The 18,370-nt window shown below is 41.2% G+C and overlaps 1 protein-coding gene across 4 annotated transcripts; it reads right to left on the bottom strand.

Moving 5' to 3' along the window:
* Positions 2,363-16,591, bottom strand: LOC102189370 (glutathione S-transferase omega-1). 4 transcript variants are annotated; one of them, XM_018041416.1, is made up of 6 exons: positions 16,186-16,591; positions 14,584-14,692; positions 10,429-10,651; positions 7,505-7,603; positions 4,044-4,150; positions 2,363-3,295 (listed from the first exon to the last, which is right to left on the bottom strand). In XM_018041416.1, the coding sequence occupies exons 1-6, from the start codon at positions 16,214-16,216 to the stop codon at positions 3,142-3,144; spliced, it is 723 nt and encodes a 240-aa protein (XP_017896905.1). In that variant the 5' UTR covers positions 16,217-16,591; the 3' UTR covers positions 2,363-3,141. The 4 variants fall into 4 exon arrangements, with proteins under 4 accessions (XP_017896905.1, XP_005698496.2, XP_005698497.2 ...); XM_005698439.3 differs by lacking the exon at positions 16,186-16,591 and adding an exon at positions 14,906-15,106; XM_005698440.3 differs by lacking the exon at positions 16,186-16,591 and adding an exon at positions 14,925-15,105.

The following is an 18,370-nucleotide window of genomic DNA, read 5'->3' on the forward strand; positions in this document are numbered from 1 at the left end:
AAATTAAACTATAAGGCTATAGTTAACCTGAACATAATGATTAAATCCTTGCACTGTATTTTATATTATAGGCAATGTTCTCCTGGACTATACTTTCCTTCAGTTACTATGGCACCTACCTGCCTAGTTACTCCTCTCTCCCAGAATTTGCCCTCTGGCAAGTTGCAGCCTCCTGCAGAATTCCTTTCATTGGGTCACACTTTAATTCATCCTTCTGGATTTTATCAAAGCACGTCTACATGAGAAATTGGAACAAGGAAAAATGGAAGGAATAAAAGTCCTAATCATAAGGCTCAATATAATCAGTACTTTCAGGCAGCAAATTGGCAGGGCAAAAGCTAACAGAGATTAATTACTGTCTTTCTCTTCTTATTAATGTGTTATAATATTTCCTTTGTCAAGTAAAGAATACATGAATAAGTACATAAAGTTTCATCTTTTCTTCAAAGGGTACCTATGAATTATTTTCATTATTTCCACTAATGCTGAAATTAAGATGGTCTTCATATTAGAGCTCAGTTTGAAGTAACTGTTTTTAGGGACATTAGAACAATTAAATGTGCAGAGACTGGAACATTATACCGCATTATACCGCATTTCACAAGTATAGGAAATACTTGTGAATAAGACACATGTCTGGTCTTTGCTGGATCATTTCATGTGGTCACCTTCAAAGATGCATTCACTGTTCTATCCAATAATATAAACTCCTTTGGGGGGAATTTGTCTTATTGAGGGGAAATACTTAATATTCTCAATCCAAGAATGATTGTGAATACTTACATACCAGCATTTTTCATGGAAATATGCAACAATCTTGATTTAGAGAATAACATTTAGTTTATGCAGAATTTCTTTACTGTTTGTGCAGAGAAATTTTACTGATTACCGGTGGTCTAGTTGTTAAGACTTCATGTTCCCACTGCAGTGGATACAGGTTTGATCCCTGTTGGGGAACTATGATCCCGCAATCGGCCAAAAATAAAAATAAAAAAAAAACCCACAGCAACTTTCAGTTCAGTTCAGTTCAGTTGCTTAGTCGTGTCCGACTCTTTGTGACCCCATGAATCGCAGCACTCCAGGCCTCCCTGCCCATCACCAACTCCCAGAGTTCACTCAGACTCACGTCCATCGAGTCAGCAATGCCATCCAGCCATCTCATCCTCTGTCGTCCCCTTCTCCTCCTGCCCCCAATCCCTCCCAACATCAGGGTCTTTTCCAATGAGTCAACTCTTCGCATGAGGTGGCCCAAAGTATTGAAGTTTCAGCTTCAGCATCAGTCCTTCCAAAGAACACTCAGGACTGATCTCCTTTAGAATGGACAGGTTGGATCTCCTTGCAGTCCAAAGGACTCTCAAAAGTCTTCCCCAACACCACAGTTCAAAAGCATCAATTCTTCGGTGCTCAGCTTTCTTCACAGTCCAACTCTCACATCCATACATGACCACTGGAAAAACCATAGCCTTGACTAGATGGATCTTTGTTGGCAAAGTAATGTCTCTGCTTTTTAATATGCTATCTCGTTGGTCATAACTTTCCTTCCAAGGAGTAAGCACCTTTTAATTTCATGGCTGCAATCACCATCTGCAGTGATTTTGGAGCCCCAAAAAATAAAGTCTGACAGTTTCCACTGTTTCCCCATCTATTTCCCATCTATTTGAAGTGATGGGACTGGTTGCCATGATCTTCGTTTTCTGAATGTTGAGCTTTAAGCCAGCTTTTTCACTCTCCCCTTTCACTTTCATCAAGAGGCTCTTTAGTTTTTCTTCACTTTCTGCCATAATGGTGGTGTCATCTGCATATCTAAGGTTATTGATATTTCTCCCGGCAATCTTGATTCCAGCTTGTGCTTCTTCCAGCCCTTTACTGAGATATAATTGATGTATAATTCACTGTGTGTGTGTGTGTGTGTGTATACAAACAACTTTATATGTATATAAACATCTTGATAACTTTTGACTTACCCATAAAAGCATCACTATAATCGGGATAATGAGTATATCCACCATCTCCAAAAGTTTTCCTGTGCTCCTTCAGGTCCTTCCTTATTGGCTCTCACCACACATACCCGTACACCACTGAAGCCCTGCCCCTCACTCCCAGGGAATCACTGATGTGCTTATTCACATTCTGGGTTAGTTTGCATTTTCAATAATTACACATACAATATATACTCTTTCTGGGGGGTCTGGCTTCTTCCATGCAGCACAATTATCTTTAAATTTTCCCATGCTGCTGTGTTTTAGTTGTTGATTCCTTTCTATTCCATGGTATGGATATATCACAATTTATTTACCCACTCACCTCTTGATGGTTGTATCAGTTTGCTAGGGTTGCCATTAACAAAGTACCACAAACTGAGTGGCTTAAACACAGAAATTTATTGCCTCAGTTCTGGAGGCCAGAAGTATGAGATCAAGTGTCAGTAGGATTGATTCCTGCTGAGCTATGATGGAGAATGTATTCCAGATTGTGAATAACTGTCCTCGTGTTCACATGGTGTTCTCCTTCTGTGTATATCTGCCTCTTAATTTCCCATTTTATAAGGATACTAATCATACTGGAGTAGGGCCACATTAAATTACTTCATTTCATTTAGGAAAGACCCTGCTTCCAAATACAGTCACATTCTGAGATACTGAGAGTGGGGACATCAAGCTACAAATTTTGAGGGACAAAATTCAATTCATAGCAATACTTAAAGGATGAGCTTTGTGACAAGGAAAAGGGAGAGGATTCCAAGCAGGGGAAAGGCATATGCAGAAGCCGTAAGGTCAGAAAACTTTGAAGATCTAATTAAGCAATCATAATGATGTGAACAAGAGATCAGCTATGAGAGGCAAGCACAGGGACAGTCTGAGGCCAGCTCATGATCAGCTATAAGAATAAGTAGTTTATCATCCAGTCTATCAGCATGGACTGTGATAGCCGTTAGTCATTTGAGCATTCTGAGACAGGAAGTATGTTTATATTTCTGCAGGAGAGTCTTAAGGAAAGCCCACAGTATAGCCAAATTTGATGTCAAATCAGAGAAGGTGATCCAGTAAGACATGAGAACACTTGGTAAGATAAAAGCATGGTATTATTCATATTAGTGAAGCAAAGCATCAGCTGTGTCTTCATTGCTGACTCTTGTCTCCATCAGAGACCATAGTCACAGGCCTCGGGGCTGTTCTGCAAGTAGAGGTTGAAGAAACCTCGAAGGGTCTTCACATCGGTGGCGAGAGATGATACTATGGGATCATTCTTCATGGATGCCATCCAGAGCTTTAGATTTGGAGTATGGTCTACATACCTGCAGGAGATGGAAAGAATGAAGGGATGAACAAGGCTAAGTAGGAAGGCATTGCAAATGCTCCTGTAACTCACCAGTTTCATATTGTTTTCCTCTAATCTTTTCAAGTAGTCCTTTAGAAATATTTCTTTAAGATAGGCATAATCATAAAATATGAGATTTGAAAGATATTGTAGAGGTCCTTGTTTTGTGGAAGAGGAATCTAAAACTAGAGTGAAGTGAATTGCTCAGTTAACCTAAGAACTTGTCCAAACTGAGACTGATATTTTTTTAAATTGAGAACATTACATATTTATTACTCTCTGATCAGACTGTGACTAATAGTAACTGTAAGCTCTAGGAAGTAGGACTAAGCTAAGGTGGCTGCTAAACTGCAAAACATGGAGTTTGGATAACAGTGTGGGACTCTTGCTGGTAAATGGGAGGTGGCATTGGTCACACAATCCTGCCTGACATCCTTATGAAAATGTATATCCTTATGGATTTTTAACCAAGAGGGAAGGAGTAAATCATTTTTCAAACATTTTACTACCTGTCACAGAACTCCCCACCCTGGCCCACCCCCAGAGATGGGAGAAAATCATGAGTGTAGGTATAGGACATGCCCTGGAAAGTCAAAGTATCCTTCTGTTGGCTGCTCCCATTAATCTACTTGATGAGATACATTAATTTTGCCCATTAAAAGGTTAGTATATACAATTCCAGTTATCATTATCTTAAATTATGCAAAAAAATTCAAATGTCTTACTCATTTAACTCCAAGGCTTCTAGCCATTCAAACCAGGGCCAGATGAGGCAATCAATCATAGAAAGAGAATTGCCACCAAAGAAGGTTGTCTTCTTATTAGTCAGAACCTGAACATTAAACAGCATAAGAATACTTCTTATTTCTGCATCCGGTAAGGCAAGTCAAGTAAGTGACAGTAGCAACTTTTGCCCTGACATAGTCAAGTTGGGGTTTGTCTGATTAGCTTAAGCTTTAGAATCTCTTGGTTTGGGATAATGCAAAACAGTCTATTTTACTGGAAAGGGGAATAAAGAAAAACAAGCCACAGAATACAAGATCTTTGCAATACACATACCCAACAAAGGACTGGTATTCAGAATATAGAAAGAACTCCTGGGAATCAATAAGAAAGAGGCAAACAATTCATCAGAACATTGGGCAAGACTTGAATTTCACCAATGAGAAGTTCCAAATGGTCAATAATCATTTGAAAAAGTGCTCAGCTACATGAGTCATTCAGGAAATGCAAATTAAAATGAAAATGTTATACCACTTCACATTCATCAGAAAGGCTAAAAGGAACAAGAATGAAGTTAGTAACTCTGTGGACCCACTGCTGACAGGAGTATAAATTGGTTTAGCCATTTTTTTAAACATTGTCTACTAAAGCTGAGTGCATGCATATTCTATAACCCAGTAATTCTACTTTTTGAAAATGTGAACATATAGTCACTAAAACATAGGTGTAAGAATGTTCATCACAGCACTATTTTATAACCCCAAAGTGGAAATGTTTACAGTCCATCAGGACTAAAATGAATAAACTGTGCAGGAGTCATACACTGGAACACTATGCAAAGTACAGGAATGAACTAAGTACACACACTATAGATGGACTTCAGAAACTTGATATTATACGAAAGAAGTCAGACCCCAAAGAGTGAATATTATGATTCCATTTGTATGAAGTACAAAAAGCATTCAAAACCAATACTCTCTTTCTTGATACGGGTGCCAGTTTCATGGTTGTGTTTACTTTATAAATTCATCAAGCTATACTCTTGTGCTTTGCGTAAATCTCTGCATGTAATACTTCAGTAGAAAAGTTTACTTAAAATATATTGGAAATAACTAGATTCATTATTAAACAGATGCCAAGTAAAATTCTTTGAAAACCAAGCACAAAAGTGTGTGCCTGAAATTTAAGAAGGTGAATTGGTATTACAGTTTTACAAAGAGAAGAACTGAGATTATTATCTAGCTAATTAACACCAAACCATTTTGCCATAAGATATCCATAGGTTTTTTCAGGGCCCTTATAATATTCTGCGTTGTAAACAGGTTCTTTATATCTACCTGAGTATGTTTTTGGTCTACCACCAAATTAACCATCTGCGTCTATCACTTTCTACCTCCCATACTGTTCAGTAGAGTACCTTGAATTATTAGGTACTCAGAATGGTACAATGAATCAATATTGTTTGGAGCTGTCCTTAAAACTGTAGTGACTGGTAATTACATTGTGCATAATAAAGTAAGTATTATAGTTTCAGTCAGAAGGAAATAACCTCTCAGCAGCCTGAAACATGGAAATGATCATACTCATTTCAAAGCATGAGTCTTTAACTGGGAGTCTATAAGCACAGATGGGAAGAAACTTATATGCCTCCCAACTAACCCCAAATTTAGCAGGAAGTATATGGATTTTCTACTGCTAAGAGGGTCAGCACCCTCAGCCTCCACATTGTTCAGGGCCAACTACAGTTGTACATAGAGATTTTTTTGAAATCAGGAAACATGATCATCTTCATGTCTGTATATACACGAAAACTTAGATGAAATGGACAACTTTCAGTAAAAATAGAAATTACCAAAATGATTTAAGAAAAAATACAACACTCCCCCAAATTAATTACCATTAAAAACTGAACTCTACCCACATAAAAGACACCAGACTCAAATATTTTACAGAAATAGCCCAAACATATCAAATGGTTTCAGAGCTTAGACATTCAGAAAAAGTAACAACTGATTTTATGAGGTGAGAATATCTTTGATATAAAAAACCAAATAAAGATACTATAACAAAGTAATCAACTATATAAACAAATATACAAATATTCTTTAAATATTAACTAATTTTAGAATATATATGAAAACCATTTAAAACAATTAGGTTTTATCCCAGTAATGCTAGCATGGTTCAACACCAGAAGAAGCTGTTCAGTTCAGTTCAGTCGCTCAGTCGTGTCCGACTCTGCAACCCCATGAATCACAGCACTCCAGGCCTCCCTGTCCATCACCAACTCCCAGAGTTCACTCAGACTCACGTCCATCGAGTCAGTGATGCATCCAGCCATCTCATCCTCGGTCGTCCCCTTCTCCTCCTGCCCCCAATCCCTCCCAGCATCAGTCTTTTCCAATGAGTCAACTCTTCGCATGAGGTGGCCAAAGTACTGGAGTTTCAGCTTTAGCATCATTCCTTAATCTGTTAGTTATACTATACTCTTCAGTTTAAAGGGAAACATTTTTTATGAACATTTGAAAAGATGTAATAGAAACAGACAAAGCATTCAATAAAATCAAACACTCATTCACAGCTTTAAAAAAAATAGCAAACTTCGAGGCTCAGTTGGTAAAGAATCTGTCTGCAGTGCAGGAGACCCGGGTTTGATCCCTGGGTTGGAAAGATCCCCTGGAGAAGGAAATGGCAACCCACTAGAGTAGTCTTGCCTGGAGAATCCCATGGACAGAGGGGCCTGGCAGGCTACAGTCCATGGGGTCGCAAGAGTTGGACATAACTTAGCGACTAGACAGAGAGAGAGAGAGTAATAGAACTTTCCTAATGGAAAAAAAAAAAAGGTTTCTGAAATAATCTACAGCAAAATTCATACTTACTGATAAAAGCCTGCATTTCCATATGAAACAGGAACTGTGTCTTCCCTCAGTAAAAACATAATGCTCAGTGTGAATGGAAGAGGAATTCTTGTGTAAAGGTCCAAATGGCTCTCCTGCAAAGCAGGTAAACCATATCTGGGCTTCCCCAAGTGTCTGTCTAATTCATGGCATCTCTTTGTGGCGGGGAACGTTTATTATATAACATTAAGTAGAAAAAAGAACACAAATGATTTATGCTCTGATTACAGTTAGGTTAATGTTTAAAAATATACATAGAACAAGCATAGAAAAATTAAAACAGGTGACAAATTGTGGAAATGTGGGTGACATTTTTCCTTGATATTTTAATGTCAATGAAATAAAATGTTCTAAAAGCAAGTCCATGATAAAACATTTTTAGGTGTTTTCATTTATATCCGAAACACAACAGCTTATAGCTATCTGCTGTAAACTAAAATTTCCTTTTTGGTGTTATTGCTAATTGCTTTAAAGTGATTTTGGAGATGGGAATATGAAAAAAAAGAATAGAAGAAAAAAATAGATACCATGTATTATTCCCATAAAATCAAGAAGGGGTTGATTACCTCCTCCAGCTTGCTGAATTCTTTATACAGTTCTTCTTTTAGGTCAGAGCAATCTTCCTTATTTTGCTTCCTAAGAAAGCTTACCATCAAAGATGGTACCTAGACAGAGAAAAATTTCTTCGTTTATCAGTGTAAAGCTAACTATATCAGCCCCTTCATATAAAAGCACCACAGAACCCTTATAGTCCCAGAGTCAGGGTGTTCTAGAATCTATACTCAGAGAAAAACAGTTTCTGTACTCTTAAAAATAGTTTGTGACCTAAGATGCTGTAAAAAGTCAAGATTTTATAAGGAGCAATTAGAAGCAGCCATCTTGTTGAGTTTGAGTCAAACATATCTTAAAAGGACACTGATAGAATTGTTGCTCATTGAATTGTTGAGAGGCTGAACAAACAGGTCTGGAACTGAACTGGACCATTCCAAAATCATGCTGGAAACTGACCTGATGGGAAGCAATGCGGGAGACCCAGGTTCAGTCCCTGGGTCGGGAAGATCTCCTGGAGAAGGAAATGGCAACCCACTCCAGTACTCTTGCCTGGAAAATCCCATGGACGGAGAAGCCTGGGGTCGCAAAGAGTCAGACACGACTGAGTGACTTCACTTTCACTTTGCCACCAGTGAACTGAGCACTCGATGCTACAATTTGTGTCCCTGCCAGATGCTGGACTATAAGGTTAGTAATGCCAGGCTGGAATTGAATCTTGCAGTCATCCCAGCTCGTAAAAGCCAGGAGTTCTGCCACCAGCCACTCTCATCAGCAGAACCGGTGCCCCACCCCATGCCTACTTCTCCACATGTCTCATTTCTGAACTGAACCCTACCATGTGTGCACGTGAGAGGAAGAGCCTAGGTCCCAGGCCTTGGCACCAGCTGCAAAGAGAGCTGGGAAGGAGATTTTCCTGATCTCTACCTTGGGACAAGCAGAAGACAGCTCAAAGTGGTTGACAACCTGAAGACTTGACAGGCGTAGCAGCAGATGCTTTAATGCTTGTGGTGGAGGTGTTTGTGTTTTAATGCTGTCTTTGGTACTGTCTCACTGCAAGAGACAGAAATCCACTTGTCCCAGTATAAATAAGCAAGCCCTCGTAAAAGTACAGGAGAATGTCCAGAAAGCCTGTCCATGTTGGTACAGCTTGCCTTCATTGGAACTGAAGGTTTGCAGGCAGCCATTCCTTCCACATTTCCATCTGGATCTGGATGGTCTTTCATCTCTGCTTCTCCTTGAATGTCTGCTTCATATTATTTGCCCAATGTCAATTCCCTTTGCAATGTTCTTAACCTCTGCTTTCCTAAAAATTCTTTTTTTGTGTGTCTTTGGGTTGTTAAGTCTCCAATGATATAAACATACAGCTCCAAAACCTCAATATCTTTATTGTCTTAGTTTGTGTCTCATTCCCAAGTTTTCAGGAAAAAAATTATTGGTCTGGGGTACAGCTGGGGCATTTCTGGCTTGCTGAGCTGTGGTCAGGAGGATGGGGTCATGTGGTACTTAAGCCAACCTCTTCTCTGAGTGTGAGCAGGGAAGAAACAGTGGGTATCTCCAGCTGTTAGCTCCTTTTCTTTCTAGACTACAAGGAATCTCAGTATTACGATTCTTTAATTCTCCAATATCTGTCTTGTAAACACCATATTCCCTGTCTATCATCTTTGACAGTGGCAATCACTTTCATTCTGCTAAGCCAGACTCCCTCTTCCTTCCCCACTGGTTTTTCCCTTTTCAGTGTTTCCTTAAACAATATGTTCTTCCTACAAGTCTCACTTTCTAGATATATATATATATATATATTTTTTTTTTTTTACCATTTCTTTCCCTAGAGACAAGATGTTTCCTATTATGTTAACATATATCCTGATGAACTATCAGAATTATATAGATATTATATAGATATAACCTGATGTGGCTATTCACATGGTCTACTGTTGGTCATTTCTTTTTTAATACTAATTGTTTGAACTAATCTAATTGTTTGAATTAATACTAATGCTAATTCAAACACAGAAAGTACTTCTACAGGAATGCCATTACTCAGCCCATAAGGAGCTGTTGCCAACACACAGGAGGTGCTCACAGATAAACACTGTGGCCAGAAGAACAAGAGCTAACACTGAGTATTTACCATGTATCGGACTTCAGGTGTTCTATATTAACTGATTTTTTTCAGTGGCACAGGAACCCTTATTATACTCATTTTATACATGAGCTGAGGTACAGAAGTAAATAATAAGTAACTTGCTTAGAGTCACACAGCTAAGAAGTGGCAAGGCTGGTGACAAGCCTAGGCAGTGAGCCTAGGAAACACGGCTCTCATCCTCAGAAGCTCACAGCCCTGGCACAACACATAGGCATACAACTTACATACAAGAAGGCAGCAGTCCCCACGGAGGAAAGTTAGCACATGTGGGAACAGAGCTGGGCACTAACAAGCTTCTGGAAGACAGCAGTCTCCGGACAGGCACAGTGGTTCCTTAGTGTTTGCTGGGGGTGGCAAGGTGCGGTGGAGGTGGGGGTTGGGTTCCAGGACACCCTGCCATCAGATAGGAAAATCTGAATGCTCAAACCCCGTATATAAATCGGCACAGTATAGTCAGCCCTTAGCCTCTATGGTTCTACTCATACAGGAGTGCAGACTGCACAAAAGAGAACCTGAGACAACCAGGCAAAGTGAGAAGGGGGAAGAGTCTTCTAGAAAGACTAGAGAAGAAGGTAGCAAGTCTGGGAAAAATTTCAGCATGACAAGAATATAAAGTGTTAGGAAAGTAAATAGGATTCAGATCATGAAAGGGCGCATAGGACATGTCAGAGCCGGCAAGAGCATAATCCTGTTTCTTTCCCTCCCAAATCACTGAACCAAGAGTGACAGCACTGATTCAGCTTTAAAAACAAAGACATTTTAAATAGGAGCTGAAATTTCTTAAACACGCACCTTAGAAAAGGACTCAAAGACCATCTTTTGGCAAGCCTTCTCATAGGGGTCGCCTGGCAACAGCTTCTTCTCTGGATATGCTTCATCCAGGTACTCACAAGTGATGGCAGATTCATAGATCAACTGACCCAGACTGGTTTCCAGAACCGGCACTAGGCCTAAGGGATTCTTCTTGAAAAACCACTCAGGCTTATTTTTCAGGTTGATGTTGATGACTTCATGCCTGAAAAACACATAAAAGACAGTGAAGACAGTAATATTTTTCTTGTATTCCTGAATAAAATGTCATCGGTCCCATCACCCACTTAGCTGATCAGACCCCAAATTTTGGAGTCAGCGTGGCCTTGATTCCTTCCCCCTACCCCCTCTTCCTCAAATCATCTGGATCAGCAAGACCTGTCAGCTAGACCTTCAAATCACAGCCTGGCTTCATCTGTTTCTCAGCTTTAACACTGCCACCTCGTCCAAGACATCACCTGCCACCTGGACCTCTATGGTAGTCCCACTGGCCCCTCTGCTTCCACTGTGGCCTCCCTACAGTCAGTCATTCTACTCATGCACGTGTACTCAGCTGCTAAGTCGTGTCAGAATCTTTGCAACCCCATGGCCTTGGACTGTAGCCCACCAGGCTCCAGTGTCCGTGAGATTTCCCAGGTAAGAATACTGGAGTGGGTTACCTTTTCCTTCTCCAGGGGATCTTCCAGACACAGATACTGAACCAGTATCTCCTACATTGGCAGGTAGATTCTTTACCACTGAGCCACCTGGGAAGTCCCCACTCTCCATATACAAAGGTAAGTTGGATGAGGCCACCCTCCTGCTTATTTACAACAATTGCTCCTCACTGCAATGCGGATAAACTCTGAACCCCTTTTTATGCCATGTGATCTGGCCCTAGGTTACCTGTCACATCTGTTTCCTTTGACTTTTGCTTTGGTCATTATGATCTGACCACACTGGCCTTTTTTATATCTCTTGAATTACTTTCTTCATTGAACTTAAGATATGCATCTGAAGTTACTTTGCTAACTTAATTACATATTTGTTATGTCACCTCCTTAGAATGTAAGCTCCATGAAAGCAGTGATCTGCTTATGTGTCTTGGTCATAGTCATAAACAAACATGTAAATGAGCAAAGTTTGAAATAGATTCAAATGGTATGAAGATATATAAACATTTTTGGATAGGTACTCAACACACATTGGTTGAATAAATAAGTGGAAATTCTTCAAGACTGTCAATTAGATATTCCATTTGGGACTAAGATGTATCTTAATTGTAAAAATATCTGAGCCAACTAATTGAGTTTGTTCAGGTCTCACTACATGAGAATCAACATGGTATTAATAAAATTCAGTTTCTTTTGCTAATCTGAACAGAAAGGTCATCAATTTTTACAAGAATATTAAGGAATCCGAAAAATTCATCCACAAAATAAGCTTTCAGATTAAATTTCCATGCATTGATATTTTTTTTAAATGGCACATGAGTAAATTACACTAAATAAACCCATAAAGAAGAAACAGATGAAGTCTGAACTATATTAAGATTGTTTTTAGATCTGATTGCTGTCCTGCCTGAAAGATTTAAGATCCCCTGGAGAAGGAAATGGAAACCCACTCCAGTATTCTTGCCTGGAGAATCCCATGGACTGAGGAGCCTGGTGCGCTGCAGTCCACGGGGTCACAAAGAGTCGGACACGACTGAGTGACTTTACTTACTTACTAAGAGGAAGGGGAGTTTCACATAATTGTTAAAGTCAGGTCTCAGGTCCATATCATTGTCAAAGCTGGATAAGTGTTCAATAGAACCGATTAGTTACTCAGAAAAAATACATCCCAACATCTTTTGTTCCTTTATCCCATCCACCTGAGTAGCTACAAAATCATTTAGCTTGAGGATTAAATACACAATCCTACCCTCTCTCCCATAGAAAGAAAGGAATAGCCAGAATGAATAGAGGCATTTGTGTGTATGTATTAAAGGGTTCGTCTGCTGACAGATTACTGTACACTCATATACAAGCCACTGCAAGAATAATGAGGCTCTCTGCCAAGGAATTATCAAGATTTCTGAAATTTCATACTATGAAAACAAAAGGTAAATTCTGGGCTTTTGTAATAAAGAAGGTTCTCAGAATACACATGCATTTTGGTAATCTGGCATGATGAGCCAACAAGGTAATATACCTGCTGCAACAAGTTGGAAGATGTGCCTTTTAGAGAAAACCAGGCTTTAGTAGATTGTATAATGATCCAACTGGTCAGTCCTAAAGGAAATCAGTCCTGAATATTCATTGGAAGGACTGATGCTGAAGCTGAAACTCAAGTACTTTAGCCACCTGATGCGAAGAACTGACTCATTTGAAAAGACCCTGATGCTGGGAAAGATTGAAGGCAGGAGGAGAAGAGGACGACAGTGGATGAGATGGTTGGATGGCATCACTGATGCAACAGACATGAGTCTGAGTAGGCTCTGGGAGTTGGTGATGGATAGGGAAGCCTGGAGTGCTGCAGTCCATGGGGTTGCAAAGTTGGACACAACTGAGCGACTGAACTGAACTGATAATGCTATATGGTCAGTGTGCATGCATGCTAAGTCGCTTCAGTCATGTCTGACTCTTTGCGAGCCTAAGGACTGTATAGCCTGCCAGGCTTCTCTGTCCATAGAGATTCTCCAGGCAAGAATATGGAGTGGGTTGTCATGCCCTCCTCCAGAGGATCTTCCTGACCAAGGGATCGAATCTGCATCTCTTAAGTCTCCTACATTGGCAGGCAGTTTCTTTACCACTAGCGCCACCTGCGAAGCCCCATAGTAAAGTCAGCTACCTCTCTAATCAAAGTCCCCTGGGAGGTAAACTAATCCATGAACATAGTAGACCTCTGTTGTTTTCACTGCCCGGCAGCTGTTACCACCTTTCACCCTCATACACACGTTTTTATGGTAAATCAATCCCGTTTCCCTTTGAAAACTGTGCTAGTAAAATAGGGTTGTTTTCAACCTAGAAGTCCAGAGGATTTTTCTTTTAAAAAAAATTAATTTAATTTTTGGTTGCACTGAGTCTTTGTTGCTGTGCAAAGGCTTTCTCTAGCTGTGGAGTGGGAGTTACAGTCTAGTTTGGGAGTTACACTCTAGATTCTTCACCTGTATGAGCACAAGATATGTCTTCTTCCAATCCAACTGAATTGGATATCTGTTAATTGTAATAAGAGATTCTGACTAATACAGTAAATATTACAATATTTAGATAAGACAATGTTTGATAAATGTTACTAAATGTTGAATATTTTGCTATGTGTTCAGAATCAGTTTCACCCAGAATATGGTGGAAATCTTACTGAAGTGATGACTAATTGATAAATAATTTTTTTTTTTTTTTACCCTTTGGAATATATCTTACCTTTTTTTAGGGAAAAGGAATTGCCTGCTTAATTCTCCCCCTAGAAGACTAAAAGAAGTTTATACATTCTAAGCACATAGATAGAAAATTTCTTTGGAATGGGAACTATCTCTTAAAACTTCCACACCACATGCATCTAATGTTTGTTCAACAGATTCCAAAGGTCACTGTTAGGGAGAAGGTTCCAGTGGCTCTTCAGTGTCAGAGAAAAACCAGTGACTTGCATATTTCTTGTGGAAAGTGCCTATGTCAATAACCTTGCTGTGTGGCTTCCCCAAAGCGTGAATTTTTAGGCACAGACACTTTATTTGCTTCAACCAATAACCCAAACTATAGAAATATGCACAGTACAATTAACTCAGCACTCTGCCCAGAGGAGTGTCAAGGCCAGGACTCTGGACTGGGATATAGGGCAACACAGCAGCACTCAGGATCTGCCAGAGCTCAAAGAGCTGCTGCTTGTGAGCACACTTGCTGTGATCCCTGCATACCACGAGCTTTACTGGAGGTCTAGCTTTTCTGATCCATAAAATGGCTAATCTAAAGGGAATGTCCCAGACTGGTGGAGTCTGTGGCATCGGCTCCCCCGCCCCGCTCCTACCTTGGGTATAGGGTCCATAAGTTGCTCTATCTCGGAAAGGCTTAAAATAGTTTATTTTGCAGTAAATGGGTCCTGCCAGAGTTTCCCACTGAGGCCTTCCTCAGCAGCTGGTTCATGGCCAAATCGGGGAGCAGCCCCCTCCTTAGTCCTCACCGGATTCCCTTGGCCCTCAGGACCAGGAGCGTCCTCTTGGCGTAAGGACAGAACCTCATGCTGTAGACACGGATCAGGCCCTCGGGGACGGGCCCCGGGGGCGCGCTTCCTGCGGGGAGAAGAGGACGCAGTTACAGCCCAGAGAGTGGCAGGGACCCCCAGCCTCCAGGTGTCCACCGGACCCAGCGGTGGAGAGGTCCCGCGCGCTGCGGCCCCGGCTTCTTTCCCCGGGCGGGTGCCTTCCCAGGAGGTTCACCCGCACCCCGACCCGCGGCCGAGGGTCGCCCAGATCCCCGTTGCAGATCGCGAAGGGCAGCCTCACCCTTCCCCAGGCTCCTGACCGTTCCGCCGGACATTGCAGCGCAGCACAGGCCGAGCTCCCAATGGAGTTTAAAGTTCAACCAGGAAGTCTGTCGCCCCTCCCCTATTTTTCTCAGAAGCGCCAGGCTGCGGCAGACGCCAGCCCGGCCTAGGCTGTGTGCACAGGGACCCGCGCTGCCCGGGCGCTGAAAGGAAACCTGAGCGCAGAAGCCCCTTGGGCGACCCGACCCAGCGCGCAGGCGGATTCCCCACCCTCTTCAAGAAGGAAGGCCCAGCTACCGCAGCTTGGGTGCCTGGAGGGAGATCACAGCCAAAATTCCCACTGCAGGCGCCTTTGCAGTACATGTGAAAACTGGAGTCTTAAACTCACCCTCTCTGAGCCTGTTTCTTCTGCACTATGGTTGTTGGAAGGATTCGATTTTTACTAAGTTCTTAATACACAGTAGGAGCTCAATAAATTGAGGTTTATTATGACTACTATAAAACGGATCAATTACAGGAAAATAAGTATATACTCTCTGTTGCAACTGCTTAGCTTTACTGTAAAAACTTATTATTTACATCTTTCTATCCAGAGAAATGATGCTCACATGTTGCTTTCTCAATTTTCTTGTACACATTGCCTTTCACAAAAAGCAAATACTTGTCTAATACACAGGTCATTGATACATTTACTTAATAAATGGAGTAATTTCCAATATGCTGTATAATCTTTTTCCATGTTTAAAGATCCTAGAAAACCTGCTTCATAGGTGAACATTTTGTTTTATTTTATTTTTTATGGGTGAACATTTTAGCGAGATGAGAAAAATCATCTTTCAGATATCACAGAGCTTGGCTACACCCAAGAAAAGCTGAGAAGCTGGGAGTGAGATGAATTCTTCGTGGAAAATAAATGTCCTTTGTTGTTGTTTTGTTTTCCTGTGGATGGTTCTGGACAGATTTTGGGTTTTAGAGCTCAATAAACTCGAATAGACCATTGCTCTTTTGGCCTTTAAGACAAGCTGAGATCTACAAAGGGATAAAACTTCAAGTTGAGGATTAGGCTTAATCTGTCCAGGACTGGTCTAGTGATGCTGGGATGGATATTTGCAAGGAAAGAAAGTTGAGAGAGGTAAAGTGGGTTTAGGAGGATTGCACACTTCCTAAAAACGGTGAAACACACTGCTTATCATCTTTGGAAGCTCGGGGCTGCTCCTTGCATCACTGATTAGATTTTTTTAAAGTATGGGTCTTAGATTTTATTTCTAATATCAAAAATCATTCACAGTGAGAACTTACCCATTTTCCTCAATTGTCCCTCCGAGTCCATTTCTGGGACAGCCTGTCTTTCACCTTCCAGACTAAGGAAGAAAGAGCATTCCGCTTCCTGTGATCTGCACGGCGCAGAGGTCACGGCATCTCCACCTTAATACCAGCCAGAGGTATTCCCCAGAAACCCAGTTAGAGACCTCCATTTTCATCTAAAACCCAGACTGCAGAGAGAAATGCTTTTCTACTGCTTCTTCAATTTGATTTTATTCAGTTTCTCCTTTGCTCTAGCACAGGGCAGGTTCGGCATCTCAGGTCATGGCTGATTCCAGCCCAGATCAGTATCTCTTTCCTAGAGTTCACACTTCTTTCCCACCTTCTGTCATCTACCTGCCATTTACTCTGGGAGCAGTAGCAAGATTTGCCTCCTCACCTTCTTTTCTAGTGATGACTTTAAAATGCTCCAGTTGTAGTTAAAGGAATATTGTGTTTTCTAGGGGTGGGGTGGGGGTGCAGGGAGGGCTTGATGGAACACAAATAAGTCAACTAGTGAGGGAGTGGCAACAGAAACTATCCAGAGCTTAAGCAATACTTGAGAAGAAAGTTTGACTGTTGTCCAAGCCACTTCTCTCTGTGACTCAGCAATGTGGGATTTTGTCAGCCAATCAGTGCAGACCCTTAACACCAAGCACCACCTGTGTTTGGCACTCACATTTCAGCAAAGAAATTCTTCAGGGCAGAAACACATAGCTCCACTTCTTCCTCACCCCATGTCAGCAAAGTCCATCACCATCTCTGATTGTGATAATCAGACTCCCAGGAGCATCCTGGATTCTTCCTTCTCTCTTACCCTTCTTTATCAATCCATCACCAAAGCCCATAATTGTTGTTGTTGTTAATATTTATTTATTTATTTGGCTGTTCTAAGTCTCAGTTGCAACATGCGGGCTCTTTGATCTTCACTGTGGCATGTGGGATCTTTACTTGTGGCTTACAAGCTCTTAAATGCGGCATGTGGGGTTTAGTCCCCCGACTAGGGATCAAACCCAGGCCCCCTGCACTAGGAACAAAGTCTTCTTCACTGGACCACCAGGAAAGTCCTGATATAGGTTTTTACCTTTAAAATATTTTTAACGCATTACCTCATCAATGGTTTCAACTTGGGGGTTATTTTGCCCCCACCCCACAACGGAACATTTGGCAATATCCACAGACATTTTAAAAAATTATCTTACTTACTTATTCTTGGCTGTGCTGGATCTTTGTTGCTGCGCAGGCTTTTCTCTAGTTGCAACAAGTCGGGGCTGCTCTCTGGTTTCAGTACGCATGCTTCTCATTGCGGTGGCTTCTGTTGCAGAGCTCATACTCCAAGGTGCCGAGGCTTCAGTAATTGCCACACATGGGCTCAGTAGTTGCTGCTCCCTGGCTTAGTTGCTCTGAAGCATATGGGATCTTCCCTGATGAGGGATCAAACCCATTTCTCTTGCACTGGCAGGTGGATTCTTTACCATTGAGTCACCAGGGAAGTCCCTAGACATTTTTGATTGTCACAACAGTGGAGGTGCTATTAACAGGGATGCTGCTAAACATCCTGCAATGAGACTTACCCCCATATCCAGTCCCAGATGCCAGTAGTGCTCAGCTTGACAACCCTGCTTTGCTTCCCTTGTTAGAATCATGAAATCAATTCCTAACAGATCTTCCTATTTCTATTCTCCCCACTCTCCTACCCAAATGATAATCCTCCAGGCAGAATGATCTTCTATAAACATAAATCTTATCTTGCCATTCCTCCATTTAAAACCGTTTAATGTCTTTCCCTGGCTCTTAGGATAAAGACCAGCATTCACAACTTGGCCTTTACCTGGCCCTTGCTCCTTCTCCAGCCTTCAGTGTTTTCTACTGACCTTCCTCTATTTCAATAACACTCCTCTTCCCAGTTCTTACCATCTGTTGTCCTGCCTTGATACTTTAAAAAAAACTGTCCTCTATTCCTTCCCCATCCCCTCCCCTCAGCAATCACTCTTTATCCTTTAAATCTCAGTGAAAACAGCACATGAACACAGCAATCAGCTCTGACACTGCCCATGCAACCAGGAGAGAATTACATCATAAGCCCTCATAATATCGTTTTTCTTTTCTTCTTAATTCAGTCTACCATTCTACGTTTATGTAATGAAATGGATGTCTATTCCTCACTCGTTGGGCCCCACTA

This window comes from Capra hircus, chromosome 26 (assembly GCF_001704415.2).
Source record: "Capra hircus breed San Clemente chromosome 26, ASM170441v1, whole genome shotgun sequence".
Classification (NCBI taxonomy): Eukaryota; Metazoa; Chordata; class Mammalia; order Artiodactyla; family Bovidae; genus Capra; species Capra hircus.